Source organism: Rutilus rutilus, assembly GCF_951802725.1.
Source record: "Rutilus rutilus genome assembly, chromosome: 12".
Lineage (NCBI taxonomy): Eukaryota > Metazoa > Chordata > Actinopteri > Cypriniformes > Leuciscidae > Rutilus > Rutilus rutilus.
Genome location: NC_140217.1, coordinates 15,619,364 through 15,645,712, shown reverse-complemented (window position 1 = coordinate 15,645,712; position 26,349 = coordinate 15,619,364). Strand labels below are relative to the sequence as shown.

General features: G+C 37.3%; 1 protein-coding gene across 1 annotated transcript in view; it reads left to right on the top strand.

The window, feature by feature from the left end:
- Positions 1-1,726: 1,726 nt before the first annotated feature.
- LOC311301297 (uncharacterized protein) overlaps positions 1,727-26,349 on the top strand; it is a 181,814-nt gene continuing 157,191 nt past the window's right edge. The window contains exon 1 of the mRNA XM_084426266.1: positions 1,727-1,829. Coding sequence (XP_084282392.1) covers positions 1,820-1,829 — 10 coding nt within the window. The 5' untranslated portion in view covers positions 1,727-1,819. The remainder of the gene's footprint in view (positions 1,830-26,349) is intronic.

The following is a 26,349-nucleotide window of genomic DNA, read 5'->3' as shown; positions in this document are numbered from 1 at the left end:
TTAAAAAAAAAGTATATATATATATATATATATATATATATATATATATATATATATATATATATATATATATATATATATAACCCTAACCCTAACATCATTCAAACTGCAAAGTGTTAACTTATATTTGTGTACAGTCGAAATAAAACACAACATTGTGCTTTTGTAAAATAAATTCAAGCAATCTGCCCCCCAATTGGCGCTAATTTTAAAATTAAACTAAAATGCTCACGGCTGCTCTCACGGCCAATGCCTCCAGCTGTCATGGTCGCCATGCCAGAGCCCCCAACCGTCATGGTCGCCACACCAGAGCCCCCAGCCGACATGGACGCCATGCTAGAGTCCCCAGCCATCATGGGTGTTATGCCAGAGCGTCAGTGTTCCTGGGCATCATGAACTTTTCACATGAAGCCATTAAGGTAACCCCTAGGCGTTTGAGACTGCCATCTAGCCTAGAAGACACACCGCTGATGCAGCTGGTATCTCTGCAGTGGCATCAAGTCTGGAGGTCTCAGAGGTGGTCCCACTGACAACTGTACTCCCTGTTACGGCGATGGCCATTTGGTGTGTTTGGGCCGTGAACTGCACTTCAGTTTAAGAGTCTACTTCAGTCCATGAATCCACTCCAGCTACTGTCCCAGAGCCCAGCCTTGTGGTCCATGAACTCCTTGTCTGCCTTGATGCGACCACGGAGGTCGGCCAAGAACTTACTGTTTGCCCTGATGTGACCATGGAGACCATACACATTCATTTGTACTTGTAAAGAATATATTAAATTTGAATGTTATAGATAGATTCCAACATCACCAATATCACTACCACTGTGAATAAATTTTGTAATGGACATTTTAAATAAAAAAAATAAGTGTGGTGTAAAAATCAGCCACATGGACCATCAGCATGTTACAGAACTTGACCATACAAGAATTGCATAGGCCTAAGGTTCACAGATGGGCCACAACTGTTTTTTTCTGAATTTGCTCACTAGTGGCACAATTATGGCACTGTTTTGGTTCAGTTCTGACTAAAAAGAAGAATTTGCTGACTGCACAGCTTTAAAATTAAGATATTTTGGTACCACATTACAATAAGGTTCATTAGTTAACATTAGTTAATGTATTTACTAACCTGAACTAACAATGAGCCATACATTTGTCACAGTATTTATTAATCTTTGTTAATGTTAGTTAATAAAAATCCAGCTGTTCGTTGTTTGTTCATGTTAGTTTACAGTGCATTAACAAATGTTAACAAATACAACCTTTGATTTTAATGACATTAGTAAATGTTGAAATTAATATTATCTAAGATTAATAAATCGTCCCCTTGGAATTATAAGGTTCTATCTGACATTTTTGTCAAAATTTAGTTATTCACATATTCTTATTCTGTGACCACTTCTTTACATTATGTGATGTTGTTTTTTAAGTTGTGTACATTTTGGAACTTTTTATTTAGAAAATAAAAAGGTTCTTTCTACACAGTCGAATGTAATGCAAAAACTTTAAAGCTCAATATCTCAAAACTGCTCAGAACGCAGATAGAACCTTATAATTCCAAGGGGACGAAATGCTTAAGAAGTATTGTTCATTCTCAGTTCATGTTAATGAACCCGTTTTAAGTCAAAATCACTTAATTTGATCATCTTCTGCCCTCTTGAGGATGAACAGTACACCTGCATTCCTTTATCTTCCAGTTATGCCAGATTTCCCGAGAAGTTGAGGTACACGTCAGAATGGAACCTGTACTGGTGAGCGGACGTGTACAGTGACCTCAGCAGTTTGTGCGTATCAGCTGACACAAATACAGACGGGAAGACATGGAACGCGGTAAGACCTGCCATGCCGATAAACCACAACCTTTGAACAGAATGGAATCTGTGATTGTAGTCTTAAATCTAGAATCTATAGAATCTATTCTATTCAACGTTTGAATAGAATAGAATGCATTGATTCTATTCTTGAATCTAGAATCATTAGAACCTGTTTTATTCAGATTCTCTGTAGAGCAGACTCCGCGGAGATCTTTACTTCTGCATTGCACTACGATGTCATACAATTATAAGCGACATCATACAATTAACGAGCTGTAAAAGCCTAGGCTGCACTGCTGTGTCAGTAGGCTGTCAATAAAGGCACCATGACGATATTTATTATAGAAAACAGTGTATTTGTCTTATTAAAAGTAACATGTTAGTAAAAATAATGGTCAAAACTCAAAATAGTTATGCACAAAGACAAAATTGACAGATAACTTACTGAACTGAGCTGGACGATGACGTCTGTTTTCTCCAGATAACTATGATTTTTACAACGGAAATGAATCAACTTACTGGACAATGACTTTCTTCAAGAGCTGCTGTACAGCCAAAGCAATCTTTGTTGCATTAATTTCCCGTTATCACTGTATAGCTGCTTTGAAACAATAGTCTGTATTGTATAAAGCGCTAAATAAAGGTGACTTGACACAATAAAGAATAACGCATAGGCAATAATTACAGTTGTGTTTCTTTACTAGTTAAAGTCTGTACCATACTATTGGACCAATGATGCATTCAAGTCCTCCTGGGAATTTCGTATTTTATGAGTTAGGAAGTCCTGATTAGGACGTCAGGTGCGTTTAAATTACTTACTTATTTACGGAGCAAGATGGCGGTGCACATTCTCTTAATGAACTACACAATTTTAATGTTTTTAATTATAATTTATGAAGCCACTGTAAACTATATATATATATATATATATATATATATATATATATATATATATATATATATATATATATATATATATATATATTTGTTATTATATTTGGCTGTCTATTATATTTTGTGCAGGGAATTAGCATATTTTGTTATAAATTTAATTTAATGTTTTTATTTAAAAAGCCAGTAAACTAAATATATAGACAAATAAGATTATGGGGTTTAAAGAAATGCTGTCTGCATGTGCTATTGGATATTTTCTATTTCCCACTTCTGAAGCCTATTTTGTAGAATGCTTATTAAAGCCAAAATGATATTTAGCCTCCCATTCATTGACAACAATAAACATTCACCTATCTAGATAGCTTGCTGATTATTCTGGAATTTCAGTCAAATACAGGCTATTTTTGCTGTACAATGTGCTTCAAATAATTATTCATACAGTTGTTACTCAACCAGAATAATACTTAAACTTTGTCAAATTGGAATGTGTAGTGGCTGCCTTTTACCAAGTCGCGCTACAATCACAGACTTTGAAAAGTGTCAGTTTATTCATTGTGTAATCTGCCGTGGCTCGTTGAGAACTGGTAGCAAATAAATTCAAGTGAAACATAGTTAAACGAATTCATAATCCCCAATACTGAAATCACAGTACAAATTTAGAACTGAAACAAATGTAGGCTTCTATTATTGCAGCAAATGTAAGCAAAGTAGGCTAAATGTTAACATTGTGTGCCCAGTTTTTCTATTGGCTAATTTAGCTTTATGCGTCTTATACTTCGTGCTATTTTAATTTGTTAGTAGGCCTAGATTTATGAACTGAAACATAACAGTGAAATAAATCTAAATGATTGTAAAATGAAAACATTGTCAGGACTTGCTAACCGATGTTAGTCGGCACCATTTGTGTTTTAGCATTAGGTACAGTACAGTAGGTTGTTATGATTAGCATAATTTTCTTTAATAAATAATGAAAACATTTCAACATAAAACATTGCAATAGAAAAATGTCACGTCAATGAGGCTTTGCGTAAGAATAAGAAGTTAAGCTCATGCTCACAAATCAAAGTTCAGGCGATAGCTTTGTGGTCTATGCTACAACATGTGCTTCAAACGGTCTGAGTTCGAATCTCAGCTCTACTATCCTCATAATCCGTGTATCATTCGTTCAGTCGTTTTTTTATTTAATATTGAAAGTAGAAAAATGAGAAAACAGTTCCTTTTTCGATTTTCATTTTTTCCAAAACAACGAAAAACAAGAATTCAGCTTGAGTTTTCGTTTTTCGTTCTGAGGTAGAAAAATGTATAAACAGCTGGAATATTCGAATTTTACACGTGGGCGGGAATGAAACGCCCCTTTCATTTGATTTGTCAGCCGAAGATCAAACTGTCCCGTCATCAGTTCTTCCTCAGTTCTGCACTGCAGAATAAGAGTCCTCGCGTTGTGATTCTTAACGCGTTTATTGCAACTACATTTCATCTTTTTTTTTCATCAAATAACCAGACTAACATGGCTCGACACAACCCGTACTGGGAAAAACACTAGACAGGGCTTTCTTCTGTGTAGACCAGGAGTTCTCAAGTGCCAGGGGTTTGCTATTTTCCTATTTCCGAACTGTAAAGTCACGTTTTTATTATTATTTTTTTTTTATCATGAACCACGCTGTGTTTTATTCTTAAGTGACTATATAATGCATTTTACTTAAAATAATCTAAATGTTGACTTTGAAAAGTAGGTGCGTCAGAAGGCTATTCACTCTATTTTGGTTCATTTTTGGTGTGCGCCAGAAAGATGTTCAAGGAGACTGAGACGCGCTAAAGCAGCGCATCATATTGTTTTCTTTATTTTCCAAAGGCATGACATTTTGTAGTCATTTTGAATGTACACAAATAAAAATATAAATGTTACTGTTTCGAATGACAGAGTATTAAACGACAGAATATTATTATTTCCCCTGCTGAGCAACAAATCCAAGTGATGTCGCCGGCGCATCGCTCGCTCACACAGCATCTCTAGGCTATTATCAGTTCACTTCTGGCATTGCTAACATCGCAGCCTGTTCATTATTAAAATAAAACACAGTCAACCAAACATATAAAAAGTTATTCTGCTTAATTTAATTAGTCTGTTGTACAATATAAAGGCTGTGCCGCACAGTAGGCTACTTGCTGTTATTCCAAACTCATTTCCCTTGCTGTGAAGATGCTGATTTAGCCTATACGTGTATTGGGATTAGACTTAAGTATAAAGCCTTCTTTACATTACTAGTTAGCATCCAAATGTTACATTGCAAATATGGAAACTTTGGACCGAATGAGAGATGCGCGAAACCAACGTCGGTATACAGGTTCAGTTTCGATTCAAATAAATTCGTTTAGGCTTGGCGTTTAAAATTGGCTATACGTTGTTTATAATAAAGGACAAAATAGGCTATTTTTATAAGCTATTAGGCTATATTTTTATTATACGTGGCTACTTATTTTTCATTCTTGTTGTTTTCTGAATAGGCCTACCATTCATTTAAGGATTTGACATAGCCTAGGCTACAGTAAGGGGAAGTAAAATACGCATAGACATAGCCTATATGTTATTAATAGTGTTTATAATGTTAATGTTGCATTTTATTTACCGATCTTTTACACTATTTCTGATTCTGAATAGGCTAATAATAAAATGCGTTTGTTTCCCTCTCAACATGACCCGGTGCGCTGCGTACAAGCGCACATCTTTGAGATATAAATTAATAAATTTTAATAAAACACAAGGCCTACATCATAAAACTCAGAAGAGTATGTATTTTAATATCTCTGTTGTTCTCTGTTCTCCGGTTGTTAGATAGTCAGTCTGAATGTCATGCGTTTACGTTAATATAGAAATATTATATTGTCAATGCATTATTCTTTTCTTTTTGTATTAGTGTTAAAAAAGTTAAATTTACAACTAATTATATTGATTTATATCTTCATTTATTATTTAAAAAAAATTTACTGGGCGAGGGCGACCATGTAGGCTAACAGCCGTCATTTAGGCATACCCAGCTGATGCAAAGCGTAGGTGAATTTATATCTACACAGAAGAAAGCCCTGTCTAGTGTTTTTCCCAGTACGGGTTGTGTCGAGCCATGTTAGTCTGGTTATTTGATGGGAAAAAAAGATGAAATGTAGTTGCAAAAAACGTGTTAGGAATCACACCGCGAGGACTCTTATTCTGCAGTGCAGAACTGAGGAAGAACTGATGACGGGACAGTTTGATCTTCGGCTGACAAATCAAATGAAAGGGGCGTTTCATTCCCGCCCACGTGTAAAATTCGAATATTCCAGCTGTTTATACATTTTTCTACCTCAGAACGAAAAACGAAAAATCAAGCTGAATTCTTGTTTTTCGTTTTTTTGGAAAAAATGAAAATCGAAAAAGGAACTGTTTTCTCATTTTTCTACTTTCAATATTAAATAAAAAAACGACTGAACGAATGATACACGGATTCCTCATCATTTTGTTTGTAGTTTAATAGGCTATTTGTCAAAAAATAAAAACTTCTGAAATGTTCATTTATTGATTCGAAACACTTTTTGGAGCTTTGTTATTCATTTTCTGTTATTTTTATTAATAGGCGTTTTGACGATAACATTGAACCTAGACTATACCTACATGCTGTTAACCGATGTTGGCCGACAGCGTTTATGTTTTACCGTTCTTGATGCTTAAATAGGTAACAGATTATTAAAGTCAAGCGTTTTGTTTAATTAATAACGGCACCTTACTATACATAAATTTGCTACATTCCAGTTGAGCCTCTGTTGCGCTGTACAGACAACAAAACCCGAAGGTGCTGTTGAAGGCAGATTGTCGATTATCAGCCGATCGCACCAGAAAATGAAGATGTCGATCCTCGTCTTTAATCTGCTAAATTATTGTTTCGTGAATCATTCACGAAATTGAGATGACTGACAATGATACCCGGCTTTAGCAACGAAAGAACATTATCAAAACAGATCAATGCATTGACCAAATCAGGAAAAAATACTGATTTTGTTTACTTCTACAAAAAATAGCAGACTACACAGTGGGCAATTGATGTTGAAAAGACAATGCAAATCAAATTGACGTCAAAACCAATGACATTGATTTGATGTAAACTGAATGTCAAACATATTGACCTGCATATACATAAACCAATTTCAGTGAGGGTATTAACTTTCTCTTTTCACCTAATTACCACTGGAAGACATTGCCTTTCAAACTGACCTTAAAATGATATGCAGTATCTTGATCAAGTCTTGACTAACTTTTGACGTCAAATTGATATCAAGGTGCCCGCTGGATATTTAAATAGTATTGCTTTCAATAAAAAAAAAACAATGAAAATGTAAAAGAACACTCAAATTAATTCAGTTTAAAACCGCATCGCACATTTCAAGGTTTAAATAAAGAGTCGGGACAGTTTATTAATTTAAAACAAGTCAAGTTTAGCGTTTCCATATGCGAAGCAAAATGAAAAATACAGAACCCTATTCTTGCGACATTTTTTTATATTGCCAAAAAAATTGCAGCTTTGCTGTGTACAATTAAAACAGTAGGCTACAAAATGAAAATAGTACAAAGCAACATAAAGTAATATTATGGGGCGTTTTTCTTTGCCTCTCTCTCGCAGACGCGCTGGTTCTCTTTATAAGAAGTTTATTTTGTCTCCCTCACTGCCTGCGCCGGGTCTCTATTGAAATTAAATGTTTCAGGGTAGAAACACATCATAGGCCTACAGCTAATAATACTGTATATGGCACTGCATGTCATCCACACCAATTACAAAAAAACAACAGTAACAAATTATTTAGACTTTGTTGCTTCAAAGAAAAAGAATGCCTTGTTGAATTCACCTTAGGCTACAATAAAATGAGGTTGATCGCGAATTAAAGTGCACTGTATCATTTAGTTGGCATGAACGCGTTTCGTCAACAGTTCATGTTTAAATAAGGCCAGATTGTTGACAATCATACACACTGCTCTAACATTCTAAAACTCTTCAAAACCAGTTGAAACAACTGGATTGAATACTTCAATTGATTTTTTCAAAGGTGCTCTAAGCGTTGTCACACGTTTTTTAGGCCAAACATTTTTTTGTCACATACAGCAAACATCTCCTCACCATCCGCTAGCTGCCTGCCCCCTGAACACACTGTAAAAAACCGCGGTACGTTTCTGTAGACACCCCAGGCTCCACAAACGGCAAGAAAAACAAACTGGGCAAACCTGCACCACGAAACATTACAAACTGTTCCAGCAAATAACCGACAAGAAGGATTTGGGGTGGGGTCTGGGGGGTTAGTGTGCGGATGAGGAGGAGGGAGGGTCTAGCTAGACTCCGTTTTGTTTGACTATACTTTAAACATCAACAAGAAGTGATGTCACCCAACATCACTTAGAGCACCTTTAAATGAAAAACCTTTAAATAGCTACATTAGCTACAATATTTATAATTTAATTAAGATAGGGCATATTTGGACACATCGAGAGATTTATTCTGAAAGGAATTAATAATAATAATAATAATAATAATAAATATAGCTGCGAGCAGCGATTGCGGGCCCAAGCCGGTGGCACCGCCACCCTGGTGCCTTTAGTTACACTAAAGCCACCGGGGTGGCGGTGTCACCGCCTTGGGCCCTCCATCGCTGCTCGCAGCTATATTTATATATATATATATATATATATATATATAAATAAATATATATATATATATATATATATATATATATATATATATATATATATATATATATATATATATATATATATATGGCGAGGCGAGGAACGGGCAGAGAAGAGCGAACGTTTTTGGACATTCATCATATTGCATTGGTTTTCATTTCTTGTCCTCAAACCGAGCACTAATCTGTTTATTTTTAAGTCACACATTCTCCATTGATTAAAAAAGACAATCAAATGTATTTTTTAATGGTAGTATTATTTTATACAGAAATAAATTATTTATAATTCAGATGAGAATAAAGTTAGTGTTAATTAAAATTGTAAGGAAAACAAATATATTGATCTAAAATCTACTATCATTTGCTGCAAATAGGTTGACTATTTATATTTATTATTATATTTTATTACGGCTGTAATGAACCGGCTGCGATGTCAAGATTGCAATGCTGGAATGCACAGTGTGTGTGTGTGTGTGTATGTGTGTGTGTGTGTGTGTGTGTGTGTGTGTGTGTGTGAGGCGTGGGCACGATCGAACAGTGGAAACATAAAAACATAGGCTACTCCGTCGGTTTGTTCATACAGGACATCATTTAAACTGCACTGTGTTTACTTATATTTATGTACACTCGCAATAAAACACAACATTGTGCTTTTGTAAAAAAACATTCAAGCAATCCCACCCCCGAAATGGCGCTATTTTTTATATGAAACTAAAATGCTCACGGCTGCATGGGCAATAACGTGTCTACAGCGAGGAACGAGCAGAACAGAGTGAATGTTTTTTAGTTCATTCCTACTGGACGTCCGTATTTCACTTTCGCTTTTAAAGGGATACTCCACTTTAAAATGAAAATTCTGTCATCATATACTCACCCTCATGTTGTTTTAATCCTTTATGAATTTCTTTCTTCTGCTGAACAGAAAGGAAGATATTTAGGAGAATGTCAGTAACCAGACAGTTTCTGATCCCATTGACTTCCATAGTAGGAAAAAAATGTATACTATGGAAGTCAATGAGACCAGAAACTGTCTGGTTACTGACATTCTTCTAAATATCTTCCTTTCTGTTCAGCAGAAGAAAGAAATGAACCCTCTGGGGACCAAGGTGTTTTTGGAGCCCTTGAGATGTTCTGACATGCCTTGAAATTTGTGCTTTTTTCAGTTATTTATAAACATGTTAATGGCAAAGGTGTAAAATCACTCTATAAAGCACAAACAGGGCTACCAAAATATGCGGGCAACGTGTATGTAGATGTTTGTATTTTTAAGAGAATAATGTTTATGCGTGGTTATTGGAAAAAATAAAAATGAAAGTGGCTGAATTAAGACCACAAAACACATATTAAATATGTGTCCACAAGACTTTTGTCTAATTGATGTTGTACCTTTGAGTACTGGCTTCAAAATGATGTGAAAATAGTCTTGCTTTATCGTTCACAAAAAAAAATACATTGATTTAAATGGTGTAAAACAGGTTTTGCTTGGAAAGCCAATATGCGAGGGGGAGGAGTAGTTTACACCTTAGATTACAGTGTCCCACCCACTCTGCATAATGACTCTGCATAGCCTAATTAGCCATTCATTCAGGTGTGACACTGACTGAGCCACAATGCAAGGACAATGTATTTAGAAGAATACTTATATTGACCATTTAAGATTTCGCTTACATCTATCTTGTAAATATGTTTAGCTATTTTATTAAAAATGTTACAATTACAACAATAATTACAATTTCAACAATATTTCAAGTGTACTCTTTCTTTGTAAAAAAAAAAAGAAAGAAAAAAAAAGATTATAGGCCTACATTTTATCATATGTATTCATTAGTTTGAATATAGCCAACATTGGAACATCTAACATCTTAGTCTATGACTTTATTTTTGACAAAAATAGTGTGACTAACTGACTAACGTTGTTTTATTGAAATATCAGGGCATATAAATGTTAATTTACGTTGCTTATACAAATACATTTTATTTCAACATATTCCAGTCGATTTTTACTCATCTCAGGCTATGGCAAAGCAGTTTATTCTTTCACACACAGACACGCGATTCATATTTAGGCTAAACACTCTTTACAAATATGTACCCTTCATTCATCTCACAGAAACGCGAGTCATATTATAGAAATGCGATTCATCTTTTTGCGGTTTATGGGCCTACACTAACGTTATTCCATAACGTTATTCCATAACGTTATTCCACACTTGAGAAAAGAAAACAGCCTACCTCACTCCTCAGCGCGATCTGCTGCTCATATCAGGAGATATTTGTCCTCATCAGCACTGTGGAAACTTTTCTCCATAAAGGATAATGTCTCACTCGCGACGCGCTTTGTTTACAGCTGATGTGGGCGTTTCACAGACTGAAATGGTTCTCGGAATTTGCATTTGAATAGCGCGCGCTCTCCGGGGAGTGGTCAAATTACTGTGAATCATCTCGTAATGAGCTCGACTGGAGTCGCTCTCTTTGTATACAGATTACAGAAACTAAGAATATTTGTTTTTTATATAAATGACTTCAATTAAAAGCTGCGATCTCAAGCTTTATGCCCGTGGGTCTGTTTGCCTGTTTGACTGAATTTTCGCGGAGTTATAGATCATTTTCGAACGCGTTTCAAACGGGAGTTTACTGACAGAGAGAAGGCAGAAATCGCATCATCTTAATTTTTCTTTATTTGTCAAAAAGCAAAACACTTTATTTTTATTGTGAGTATACAGAAAAAAAATAGAAACTGAACAGGATCGATTGATGTATTACAAGAAAATGAAAGATCAAAATTAACAGATCATTTAGTGTTTATTTTCATTGCTAAAAAAAAAAACGAGCAAAACGCGCGGGCGCGTTTTTGGTCCCCAGAGGGTTAATAAAGGATTGAAACAACATGAGGGTGAGTATATGATGACAGAATTTTCAATTTAAAGTGGAGTATCCCTTTAAGTTAGCGATTTAAAAGCCCCCGCCGCGGTGTCACACATCGATTAACCAGTGGGAAAAAATTCTCAGTCACATCGCTATTATATTTATATATAAATACAATATACAATGGGCCTACCTGATTTTGAACACAAGAGGGCAGTATAGCCCTATGTATGACCTTTTTTTTTTTACTAAATAGCGCATTCTGGCTGATTTTAAACTTGTACATAATTCTTGAATTGAAAAAACTGAATAAACCCAAAACTAGTTCTGTTTCGGTTTAGTTCTGATATTTGTATAATTTTATATAAAAATAAATGGTGTATAATTAAATTTTTTAAAGATATGAGATGTTTTCTGATTCCTTTTTTGACATTATTTTAATCCCTCGCCATATCAAAACCGTTTGAGATATTCAATATCAGTTCACAATTTAGTATCTTTAATGTATTTTCATCATGTTGAAAAAGTTTGGTGTGAATAAAATAAACCACTTAGCAGGAGTGGGTAAAAATGCAGAGGCTGAATTTGCAAATAAATCCACATTCAAACCAAAATATCTGACTTCCTGTTGGTCAGAGCTAATAACTGTAAATTAGAAAATTGTCCGGCTCGATGAGACCAATATACGTACTGATTTTTGTAATTGTGGGTAAAACTAACCCCCCCACTTTTGTCAAAAACATTTTGAAAATGACACACTTCCTGCTGCCAGTTGGTGGCGCTATAACTTTGACTCACAATAGTCACATCCATCTGATCGGCCTCTTACCACGAACACACTGCTGAAGTTTCATCAAGATCAGTTAATGTGTGCAGAAGTTATAACACTTCGTGTTTCTCTTTTCTCGCCATAAATTCGTGTCCTCGCCATGGCCAAACCATTTGAGATATCAAAAATCCGTCCGCAATTTAGCATCCTCAATGTCTTGACTTCATGCACACCGAGTTTGGTGGCGATTTAATTAATTCTCTAGGAGAAGTGTTTCAAATTCCACAGCAAGCGTTCTCCAAACAACCCATAATTGCCGACTTCCTGTTGGGCTGGCGTAAAACTTAGAGCACGAAAGTTGTTCGGCCCGATGAGATCTATATGTGTACCGAGTTTCATATCATTACATGCAAGTGTGTTTGATTTATGGACAAGTGTTCGGATCCCGTTCCAGGGGGCGCTGTTGAGCCCCCCTGCCACGCCCGGGTACCAGCTTCAGCCCGGCCCTGATGGCCGCGGTTTCTGACCTGTGTGCAAAGTTTCAAGAGTTTTCGAGCACGTTAAAGGCCCCAAAAGCCCCTGAAACCTTGAAAAACAGGAATTTTAAACAAATCTCACTCAAAAGACAAATCCCCCCACCCCTCACACACACAGAGACGCAGAGGCAGAGAGAGAGAGGGAGAGAATTCTTCAAAAAATCACATTCAAACCAAAATATCTCACTTCCTGTTGTTCACAGCTTATGACTATAAATTAGAAAGTTGTCCGGCTTGATGAGAACAATATACATAACGATTTTTGTGACTCTACTTAAAACTAAGCCCCCATTTTTGACTAAAGGTGGCGCTACTGAGCCCCTCACCACGCCCATTTCTGAAACTTTGCACATGTCTACTGGCTAATAAATGTGATGTGTCTGTCGAGTTTCATCCAATTTCAAGTATGTTAAGAGTCTCAAAAGCATCTGAAAAGAATATCAAAGTTTGATGCGTTGCCACGGCAACAGTATTTAAGATATCAATAAACCTTTCACAGGTCTGCCGTGTGTCTACATTATACACATAAAGTTTGAAGCAAATCGGGTAAAAATAAGAGGGTGATTTCAAAGCATTTTGAAAGTGACACACTTCCTGCTGCCAGTTGGTGGCGCTATAACTTTGACTCACAATAGTCACATCCATGTGATCGGCCTCTTACAACGAACACACTGCGGAAGTTTCATCAAGATCAGTTAATGTATGCAGAAGTTATAACACACTTCCTGTTTATCTTTTCTCGCTATAAATTCGTTTCATCGCCACGGCCAAACCGTTCGAGATATCAAAAATCCGTCCGCAATTTAGCATCCTTAATGTCTTGACTTCATGCTGACCGAGTTTGGTGGGGATCGGATCAATTCCCTAGGAGGAGTACATTAAATTCCACAGCATGCGTTTTTCAAACAACCCATAATAGCTGACTTCCTGTTGGGCAGAGCTAATAACTTAGAGTGCGAAAGTTGTTCAGCCCGATGAGATCTATATGTGTACCGAGTTTCATACTAATACGTTCTTGTATGTGTCCAAGATTTAAGATTGTGTTCTAGGGGGCGCTGTCGAGCCCCCCTGCCACGCCCGGGTACCAGCTTCAGCCCGGCCCTAATGGCCGCGGGTTCTGACCTGTGTGCAAAGTTTCATGAGTTTTTGAGTCTGTTAAGGGTCCCAAAAGCCCCCGAACCCTTGAACAACAATAATAATAAATATAGCTGCAAGCAGCCATTACTGGGGCCAAGCACAATCAGATGACAATACATGCCAACATTGCTGAAAGTGTCAGACCAACTGCAACAATGAGCAATTAAAGACATTAAAGAGGATTTTAGGCCAAATGCCTGAAAAATCATAGAAACAGTAAATAAAAATATGATTTAATGGATTATCACTTTCGACCAATAGGTGGCGCAGTTACAAACCTGATGTGATGCGGTCAGAGTGAAGTGACAAAGACACATACAAAGTTTGGTGTCAATATGTCAAGGCATTGCAGAGATAAAGCCTGAATAGTGCCTTTGGCATCATGCCTCAACTTTGCTGATGCGGTATACGAAAACGGTTTCGTCAATCGACACGAAATCAATAACTTTTAGTCGGTACGGTCTGGAGATGATACGATTCGATTTTGGTGAAAATCGGACAAACGGTCTAGGAGGAGTTCGAAAAAGTCGTTTTTGAATAAAAATCAAGATAGCGGACAGGAAAATAAGCCAAATAAGAAAAACTTGGTATCTATGTTCTCGGCTTGACCCAAGGAATGTAAGAAGACCAATGGCATTTCAAAAGGCAGATGTTATCAAAAGTTATTAGCCTTTTTGTAAATTTTGTTATAACTTTTGACCACAAGGTGGCGCTGTCGCGAAATATTTTGGGTACCTTCAGGGTATGGTGCTGATGGCACATACTGAGTTTCATAATATTAAGCCAATGCATTTGTTTAGTATAGCATTTTATTTCACAAAACTGTATTGAAGTCTATGGGAATTTCATGTTTTGTTCTATTATAGCGCCACCAAAAGGCTCAGTCCCACCATTTTTTTTACATGTCCTCAGAGTGAGCCCATAGATATGTGTGTCAATTTTGGTGAAAATATCTCAATTCGCATCGGAGTTAGAGACATTTATATGAAAAAACATGAAAAAAATGACTGACGCATGACTTTGATTGGAAATTACTACCCCTAAACATCAATATTTTTGCATTTGGGCATTGGCGTATAGCTATCGACCTATGTTTCCAAACTTCTGAAGGTGGTTTCGTCTCGATCGGACTAGCGGTTTCAAAGATATAGCCAAATGTTTTTTAAGCGCTAAATCACAACGCTACACAAACCATAAGGCGAAACCTAGCATGTTTGGTATCGTAGGACTCGGCAACGATTCAGGAGTCTAATGACATGAGTTTCGTGAAAATAAGTCGACCACAACCAAAATTATAAGCATTTGGAAAAAAAAATTCACCACTAGGTGGCGCTGTTTCGAAACTTCTCAGGCTCCTTCAGGGCATCGTGCTGATGACCCATGCCAAGTTTCGTAACAATCCGTTCATGTGTTGTTAAAATACAGCATTTTAGCACAAAATTCAAAATGGCCGACAGCCACAATGGCCGATATGGTAAAATTTGATATCAGTCGACTCGACATGTTGCCCTGAATCTAACGAGATAAATTTTTTGATTTTTGGATAAACTGTTCAAAAGTTATTAGCAAAAATAGCCATTTTTCATATCTCCGGACCAGTAGGTGGCGCTGCGCCGAAACACAGCATGTAGCCTCAGGTCATGCTTGTGATGATATGTACCAAGTTTGGTCTGAATACGATAAAGCGTTGCGGAGATACAGCCTTACGACTGTTTTTGCAAGCGCTTCATAAAATTTGTTCGAGCGTTTATCAAAAACGGTTTGACGAATCAACTTTCTTTTAATAACTTTTGGTCAGCACTGCCTGAAGATGATCTGGTTCAATTTTCGTGCAAATCGGACAAACCGTCTAGGACGAGTTCGAAAAAGTAGCTTTTTAGGAAAATTCAAAATGGCGGCCATGGTTTTATGAGGGAAAATTACATCATAGGGTGCAATCGAATTGTCATCAGCTCAGGAATCAGAGGAAACAGGAATTTTGTTGATTGGCCTTACGGTTCAAAAGTTATTAGCAAAATAAAAGTGAAACTTTGGACAGGTGGTGGCGCTAGAGGGAATAACTTAGACACACCAAAATTGGTGTACTTCATGTTGGGACTGTCCTCTATCAGAATGTCAAACCAAAACAACTTTCCCGCAATCGGTTCTATGGGCTGCCATAGACTCCCAGTCGGAAGCGGAAGAATAATAATAATAAATATAGCTGCAAGCAGCAATTATCGGGGCCAAGCGCAAGCAGACGACAGGATATGCCAACATGGCTGAAGGTGTCAGACCAACTGCAACAATGAGCAATTAAATACATTTAAAGAGGATTTTATGTGAAATGGCTGAAAAATCATATAAAAAGTCATTCAAAATATGATTTAATGGATTATCACTTTCGACCAATAGGTGGCGCAGTTACAAAACTGATGTGATGTGGTCAGAGTGAAGTGACAATGACACATATAAAGTTTGGTGTCAATATGTCAAGGCATTGCAGAGATAAAGCCTGAATAGTGCTTTTAGCATCATGCCTCAACTTTGCTGCTACGCTATACGAAAATGGTTTCGTCTATAGACACGAAATCCATAACTTTTAGTCAGCACAGTCTGGAGATGATACGATTCGATTTTGGTGAAAATCGGACAAACGGTCTAGGAGGAGTTCGAAAAAGTAGGTTTTGACTGAAAATCAAGATGGCGGACAGGAAGCTAGGCCAAATAAGGAAACCTTGGTATCTATGTTCTCGTCTTGACCCAAGGAATCTATTAAGACCAGTTGCATTACAATAGGCCAACTTATTCAAAAGTTATTAGCAGTTTTGGAAATTTTGTCATAACATTTGATCACTAGGTGGCGCTCTCTCGAAATATTTTGGGTACCTTCAGGGGATGGTGCTGATGGCACATTCTGAGTTTCGTAATATTACACCAATGCATTTGTTTACTATAGCATTTTAATTCACAAAACTGTATTGAAGTCAATGGGAATTTCATGTTTTGTTCTATTATAGCGCCACCAAGAGGCTGAGTCCCACCATTTTTTTTACATGTCCTTAGAGTGAGCTCATACATATTTGTGTCGATTTTGGTGAAAATATCTCAATTCGCTTCGGAGTTATAGACATTTATATGAAAAAACACGTAAAAAATGACTGACACATGACTTTGATTGGAATTTACTACCCCTAAACATCAATATTTTCGCATTTGGGCATTGGCGTATAGCTATCGACCTATGTTTCCAAACTTCTGAAGGTGGTTTCGTCTCGATCGGAAAAGCGGTTTCAAAGATATAGCCAAACGTTTTTTAAGCGCTAAATCACAACGCTACACAAACCATAAGGCGAAACCTAACATGTTTGGTATCGTTGGACTCGGCAACGATTCAGGAGTCTAAAGAGATGAGTCCTGTGAAAATAAGTTGACCACACCCAAAGTTAGAAGCATTTGGATGTATTTGGGGAAAAAAATTCACCACTAGATGGCACTGTTTCGAAACTTCTCAGGCTCCTTCAGGACATCATGCTGATGACCCATACCGAGTTTCGTAACGATACGTTCATGCATTCCTAAAATACAGCATTTTAGCACATAATTCAAAATGGCCGACAGCCAAAATGGTTGATCGGGGAAAATTGGATATCAGTCGACTCAGCATGACGCCCTGAATCTATCGAGACCACTTTTATGATTTTTGGACAAACTGTTCAGAAGTTATAAGCAAAAATAGCAATTTTTCATATCTCCGGACCAGTAGGTGGCGCTGCGCCGAAACGCAGCATGTAGCCTCAGGTCATGCTTGTGATGACATGTACCAAGTTTGGTCTGAATATGATAAAGTGTTGAGGAGATACTGGCTTGTGTCTATTTTTGCAAGCGCTACATAAAATTTGTTTGCGCGGTATTCGAGAACGGTTCGACGAATCAACACGAATTCCATAACTTTTTGTCGGCATGGTCTGAAGATGATCTGATTCAATTTTCGTGGAAATTGGAGCAACGGCCTAGGAGGAGTTCGAAAAAGTAGCTTTTTCGGAAAATTCAAAATGGCGGAAAAATTATAATTACGGAAAATGACGTCATAGGGTGCAATCGAATCGCCATGAGCTCACGAATCAGAGGAAAAAAGAATTTTGTTTCTAGCCCTTGTGGTTCAAAAGTTATTAGCAGAAACATGAGTGAAACTTTGGACAGTTGGTGGCGCTAGAGGGAATGACTTAGACACACCAAAATTGGTGTATTTAATGTTGGGACTGTCCTCTATCAGAATGTCAAACCATTACAACTTTCCCGCAATCGGTTCTATGGGCTGCCATAGACTCCCAGTCGGAACAATGAAGAATAATAATAATAATAATAATAATAATAAGAACGCGAACGAAAACAATAGGTGCCTCCGCACCTTCGGTGCTTGGCCCCTAATAATAATAAGAACGCGAACGGATACAATAGGTGCCTCCGCACCTTCGGTGCTTGGCCCCTAAATATAGCTGCAAGCAGCCATTACCGGGGCCAAGCAGAATAAGACGACAAGACATGCCAACATGTCTGAAAGTGTCAGACCAACTGCAACAATGAGCAATTAAAGACATTTAAAGAGGATTTTAGGCAAAATGCCTGAAAAATCATAGAAACAATAATTAAAAATATGATTTGATGGATTATCACTTTCGACCAATAGGTGGCGCAGTTACAAAACTGATGTGATGTGGTCAGAGTGAAGTGACAATGACACATACAAAGATTGGTGTCAATATATCAAGGCATTGCAGAGATAAAGCCTTAATTATTGCTATTAGCATCATGCCTCAACTTTGCTGCTGCGCTATACGAAAACGGTTTCGTCTATCGACACGAAATCCATAACTTTTAGTCGGCACGGTCTGGAGATGATACGATTCGATTTTGGTGAAAATCGGACAAACGGTCTAGGAGGAGTTCGAAAAAGTAGGTTTTGACTGAAAATCAAGATGGTGGACAGGAAGTTTGGCCAAATAAGGAAAACTTGGTATCTATGTTCTCGGCTTGGCCCAAGGAATCTATTAAGACCCGTGGCATTTCAATAGCCAGATTTATTCAAAAGTTATTAGCCTTTTTGGAAATTTTGTTATAACTTTTGACCACTAGGTGGCGCTGTCTTGAAATATTTTGGTTGCCTTCAGGGGATGGTGCTGATGACACAATCTGAGTTTCGTAATATTACACCAATGCATTTGTTTAGTATAGCATTTTATTTCACAAAACTGTATTGAAGTCAATGGGAATTTCATATTTTGTTCAATTATAGCGCCACCAAGAGGCTCAGTCCCACAATTTTTTTTACGTGTCCTCAGAGTGAGCCCATACATATGTGTGTCAATTTTGGTGAAAATATCTCAATTCACTTCGGAGTTATAGACATTTATATGAAAAAACACGAAAAAAATGACTGACACATGACTTTGATTGGAAATTAGTACCCCTAAACATCAATATTTTCGCATTTGGGCATTGGCGTATAGCTATCGACCTATGTTTCCAAACTTCTGACGGTGGTTTCGTCTCGATCGGACTAGCGGTTTCAAAGATATAGCCAAATGTTTTTTAAGCGCTAAATCACAACGCTACACAAACCGTAAGGCGAAACCTAGCATGTTTGGTATCGTAGGACTCGGCAACGATTCAGGAGTCCAATGAGATGAGTTTCGTGAAAATAAGTCGATCACACCCAAAGTTATAAGCATTTGGAAAAAAAAATTCACCACTAGGTGGCGCTGTTTCGAAACTTCTCACACTCCTTCAGGACATCGTGCTGATGACCCATACCAAGTTTCGTAACAATCCGTTCATGCGTTGTTAAAATACAGCATTTTAGCACAAAATTCAAAATGGCCGACAGTCAAATTAGCCGATATGGCAAAATTGGATATCAGTCGACTCAGCATGACGCCCTGAATCTATCAAGACCAATTTTATGATTTTTGGACAAACTGTTCAGAAGTTATAAGCAAAAATAGCCATTTTTCATATCTCCGGACCTGTAGGTGGCGCTGTGCCGAAACGCAGCATGTAGCCTCAGGTCATGCTTGTGAGTACATGTACCAAGTTTGGTCTGAATACGATAAACCGTTGCGGAGATACAGCCTTACGACTGTTTTTGCAAGCGCTACGTAAAATTTGTTCGAGCGTTTATCGAAAACGGTTTGACGAATCAACAAGATTTTAATAACTTTTTGTCACCACTGCCTGAAGATGATCCGATTCAATTTTCGTGCAAATCGGACAAACCGTCTAGGACGAGTTCGAAAAAGTAGCTTTTTCAGAAAATTCAAAATGGCGGCCATATTTATAGGACGGAAAATGACGTCATAGGGTGCAATTGAATCGGCATGAGCTCAGGAATCAGAGGAAAAAATAATTTTGTTGATTGGCCTTACGCTTCAAAAGTTATTAGCAAAATAAAAGTGAAACTTTGGACAGGTGGTGGCGCTAGAGGGAATGACTTAGATACACAAAAATTGGTGTATTTAATGTTGGGACTGTCCTCTATCAGAATGTCAAACCAAAACAACTTTCCCGCAATCGGTTCTATGGGCTGCCATAGACTCCCATGGCGGAAGAAGAAGAATAATAAGAACGGGAACAGATACAATAGGTGCCTCCGCACCTTCGGTGCTTGGCCCCTAATAAGAACCGGAACAAACACAATAGGTGCCTCCGCACCTTCGGTGCTTGGCCCCTAAATATAGCTGCGAGCAGCGATTGCGGGCCCAAGCCGGTGGCACCGCCACCCTGGTGCCTTTAGTTACACTAAAGCCACCGGGGTGGCGGTGTCACCGGCTTGGGCCCTCCATCGCTGCTCGCAGCTATATATATATATATATATATATATATATATATATATATATATATATATATATATATATATATATATATATATATCTATATATATATATATATATATATATATATATATAGAGATATATATAAAAATGTAACAAAAAAATAAATATATATATATATATATATATATACATTATATATATGTAACAAAAAATAAATAAATATATATATATATATATGGCGAGGCGAGGAACGGGCAGAGAAGAGCGAACGTTTTTGGACATTCATCATATTGCATTGGTTTTCATTTCTTGTCCTCAAACCGAGCACTAATCTGTTTATTTTTAAGTCACACATTCTCCATTGATTAAAAAAGACAATCAAATGTATTTTTTAATGGTAGTATTATTTTATACAGAAATAAATTATTTATAATTCAGATGAGAATAAAGTTAGTGTTAATTAAAATTGTAAGGAAAACAAATATATTGATCTAAAATCTACTATCATTTGCTGCAAATAGGTTGACTATTTATATTTATTATTATATTTTATTACGGCTGTAATGAACCGGCTGCGATGTCAAGATTGCAATGCTGGAATGCACAGTGTGTGTGTGTGTGTGTGTGTGTGTGTGTGTGTGTGTGTGAGGCGTGGGCACGATCGAACAGTGGAAACATAAAAACATAGGCTACTCCGTCGGTTTGTTCATACAGGACATCATTTAAACTGCACTGTGTTTACTTATATTTATGTACACTCGCAATAAAACACAACATTGTGCTTTTGTAAAAAAACATTCAAGCAATCCCACCCCCGAAATGGCTCTATTTTTTAAAGGAGTTATAACCTAGTATTACATTGGATACCTACTGCTGTATTATAGTCTTTCAGGCCCTTCTAAAAAAGAAAAGTGGAAAAAAAATAAACACAGACCTACTTTTACCCTTATTTCTGAAGGCATTATTGTCTCGCGAGATCAATGCAATGTTTTGGCTGTCGTGGACGCTCTATATGGCTCTGCACGCCAGTTGAAAGGGTTGTTGGGACAGCGTCATTAAAAATGAATTTCATCCACTGGTCCTTGATAGTTTCGTCCGATTTTGGGAGATAAAACACATTTACATGTTTTTTTATGGCAATCAACCACAGAGCAAGTCCGGTGTGCACTCGGTTTCTCCATCTTTCCCGACTGAACTGAATATGAGGGGGAGAGGGGAAGGGGGGGCTTCCTGCTGCGGTGTCCATATATGGTATATCCTACTACCTCATGACGTCAAGAGGGAGCTGAAATCAAAATCTCGTATTTGAGTGGGCGTGCACGCGCGCTGGTTTATTTACCCTGAGGTAAAGAAACGCTTCACTTTTAAATATCGGCTTCCCGGCCAGTGTATAATCGTTAGTCGATCATAACATACATTGATTCTCGTGGAAAAGTTAAAATTGCAGGTTATGACTCCTTTAAATGAAACTAAAATGCTCACGGCTGCATGGGCAATAACGCGTCTACAGCGAGGAACGAGCAGAACAGAGTGAATGTTTTTTAGTTCATTCCTACTGGACGACCGTATTTCACTTTCGCTTTTAAAGGGATACTCCACTTTAAAATGAAAATTCTGTCACCATAATCTCACCCTCATGTTGTTTTAATCCTTTATGAATTTCTTTCTTCTGCTGAACAGAAAGGAAGATATTTAGGAGAATGTCAGTAACCAGACAGTTTCTGATCCCATTGACTTCCATAGTAGGAAAAAAATGTATACTATGGAAGTCAATGAGACCAGAAACTGTCTGGTTACTGACATTCTTCTAAATATCTTCCTTTCTGTTCAGCAGAAGAAAGAAATTAATAAAGGATTGAAACAACATGAGGGTGAGTATATGATGACAGAATTTTCCATTTAAAGTGGAGTATCCCTTTAAGTTAGCGATTTAAAAGCCCCCGCCGCGGTGTCACACATCAATTAACCAGTGGGAAAAAATTCTCAGTCACATCGCTATTATATTTATATATAAATACAATATACAATGGGCCTACCTGATTTTGAACACAAGAGGGCAGTATAGCCATATGTATGACTTTTTTTTTTACTAAATAGCGCATTCTGGCTGATTTTAAACTTGTACATAATTCTTGAATTGAAAAAAACTGAATAAACCCAAAACTAGTTCTGTTTCGGTTTAGTTCTGATATTTGTATAATTTTATATAAAAATAAATGGTGTATAATTAAATTTTAATACAATACAATACAATACAATCTTTATTTATAGAGCACAATTTAAAAACAACCGAGGTTGACCAAAGTGCTTTACAACACTATGAATACTACAAATAAATACACAGTAAGAAAGACACAAGTTTATAAAACATAATAACATACAAGCTGTAAACACAGGCTAGGTTCCTAAGGCCAAAAACACAGAACAATAGTTCAAGGGATGTTAAACGCCAAGGAAAACAGATAAGTTTTAAGAGTGGACTTAAAAACAGACAAGGTTGGGGCAGTTCTGATGTAAAGCGGGAGATCGTTCCATAACTTCGGACCAACAACAGAAAAGGCACGGTCACCCCTAGTTTTTAGTCTTGTCCTAGGCACTTGCAACAAATTAAGATTAGTAGATCTTAGTGATCTTGATGGAATATAAGGCTGTAACAAATCAGTTAAGTACTGTGGGGCCAGACTGTGTAGAGTTTTAAAAACAAACATTAAGATTTTGTAATCGATTCTATACTTAACTGGCAACCAATGAAGTGAAATTAAAACCGGCGTAATATTCTCGTATCTGCGCTTTCCTGTGAGAAGCCGGGCTGCTGCATTTTGGACTAACTGCAAGCGAGAAACACAAAACTGAGAAACACCGACATACAAAGAGTTGCAGTAGTCAAGCCGAGATGTTACAAATGCATGCATAGCTATTTCAAGCTTCTTTAGAGATAAAAATGGCTTTACTTTTGAAAGAAGACGAATATGGTAGAAACAAGACTTAACCACTGTGCTTATCTGCTTATCAAATTTGAGGTTATTGTCAAACAAAACACCCAGATTTCTGACACATGAGGTACTGTACGGTGACAGAGATGTACTATCGAAATCGTATACACATTGTTCAGTCGGACCAAACACAATAAATTCAGTTTTACTCTCATTGAGGCTCAAGAAGTTTGTTGCCAGCCAAAGTTTTAGCTCCTCCAGACAATCCAGAATAGGCTTAAATGCATTCTTATTACCACGCTTTAAAGGAATATAAATCTGAGTATCATCTGCATACAGATGGAATGAGACCCCATATTTACTAAAGATAGACCCCAATGGAAGCAGATAAAGAGAAAACAACGCTGGACCAAGAATCGATCCCTGAGGTACACCAGATCTTAACTGTACCTCAGAAGAGAAATGGTGCCCAATATTGACCACAAACCTCCTATCAGTAAGATACGACCTAAACCATTCTAATACTTTGCCCCGTAAACCAACGCAAGTTTCAAGACGAGAAATCAGAACGTTATGGTTGACCAGATCAAAGGCAGAGCTGAGGTCTAACAAAACCAAAGCCATAAACTGGCCAGAATCCGTAGTCAACATGACATCGTTTAAAACTCGTAATAGAGCTGACTCCGTGCTATGGCAAGATTTAAAACCAGACTGAAACTTTTCGTAAATAGAATTATAAGACAGATATGACTGAAGTTGGTTTAAAACAGCTTTCTCAAGGATTTTAGATAAAAAAGGCAAATTTGAAATGGGACGGAAGTTAGACAGCAGTGTGGAGTCAAGATTTGTTTTTTTAAGATGAGGTCTCACTGTAGCTAGTTTGAAATCATGGGGAACAGTCCCAGTTTGGAGACACTTATTAATAACAGACAGCAGATCAGGGCCAACAGTATCAATAATCTGCCTGAGAAAGCGTGATGGAATAACATCCTGGGGACACATTGTGGATTTCAGACTGGACATAATTCTGATCAAGGTGTCCAGGTTCACAGACTCAAATTCAGACCAGATAGAAACAGAGTATGGAACATCAACCAATTTGTATGATGACAGTGACAAAGCAGCTGTTATTTCAGAAATCTTATCAATAAAATGAGCAGCAAAATTCTCGCATAGAGTGACAGACACCTCAGGAAAAAGATTAACATTTGGATGAAGTGCAGTCTCAATGGCAGAAAATAAAATGTTTGGCTTATAGCTGTTTTGTGTTATTAACTCTGAGAAATATTTACACTTTGCTGCCTTAGCGGCTCGCTGAAAGGCAGAAAGGGAGTCCCGTAGGATTTCATACGAAACTTGTAATTTGTCTTTCTTCCACTTACGCTCTGCCTTTCTGCAAGCCTTTCTAAGGGAACGAGTAGTATCATTGTGCCAAAATACTGAATTATGCTTACGTTTTTTCGCCTTTAGTGGTGCAATAGAATTTAAGATATTTAGACAGTTATTGTTAAAAATACTAAGATGTTCATTGGCATCCAAGCAACAGGTGAAAGAGTTAATAACCTGAGTAGCACTTAATAGTTCATACTTTGTAGAGAATTCTTCACTTGAGCGATCCGTAAAAATACGAGTCCAGCGTAGCTTTGATGATTGATTTAGGTTATTTCCATCAAACATCATAGAAAACCGTATAGGCAAATGGTCAGATATACCAGCGTCCATGATCTTTATATCCAGCAGTGATAGACCACGAGATAAAATCAAATCCAAAGTATGTCCCTGAACATGAGTAGGTCCAGACACCCATTGCACAAAATCAAAGGAATCCAGTAAACTAAGGAAATCTTTTGAAAGTGGTTTAGAGCCACAACACACATGGATGTTAAAATCTCCCAGTATTAAAATCCTGTCATAACTAACGACAATTTCACTCAAAAATTGAGCAAATTCATTAAGAAAATCCTTATTAACATTAGGTGGTCGATAGATGACAGCAAAAACAACAGGGTTCACTAGAGAAAGTTGAAACAGCAGAACTTCAAAGCAGTTAAGATGCCCAGTTGATAGTCGGCAGCAGGAATACGAGTTTTTAAACACTGTAGCCAAGCCCCCACCACGGCCAGATAACCGCGGTGAATTTAAAAAACTACAGCCCAAGGGCAGCAGTTCGGTGAATGGACTTAGATCACCAGGTTTGATCCAAGTTTCGGTGATACATAAGGCATCCAAAGCATGTAGAGTAAAAAAGTCATTTAATATAAAAGTCTTATTTACCAGAGAGCGTGCGTTGATTAAGGTTTAAGAATCTTTAAGAAGATATGAGATGTTTTCTGATTCCTTTTTTGACATTATTTTAATCCCTCGCCATGTCAAAACCGTTTGAAATATTTAATATCCGTTCACAATTTAGCATCTTTAATGTATTTTCATCGTGTTAAAAAAGTTTGGTGTGAATAAAAAAAAAACACTTAGCAGGAGTGGGTAAAAAGCAGAGGCTGAATTTGCAAATAAATCCACATTCAAACCAAAATATCTGACTTCCTATTGGTCGAAGCTAATAACTGTATATTAGAAAGTTGTCCGGCTCGATGAGACCAATGTACGTACTGATTTTTGTAACTGTGGGTAAAACTAACCCCCCCACTTTTGTCAAAAGCATTTTGAAAGTGACACACTTCCTGCTGCCAGTTGGTGGCGCTATAACTTTGACTCACAATAGTTACATCCATCTGATCGGCCTCTTACCACGAACACACTGGTGAAGTTTCATCAAGATCAGTTAATGTATGCAGAAGTTATACCACTTCGTGTTTCTCTTTTCTCGCCATAAATTCGTTTCCTCGCCACGGCCAAACCGTTCGAGATATCAAAAATCCGTCCGCAATTT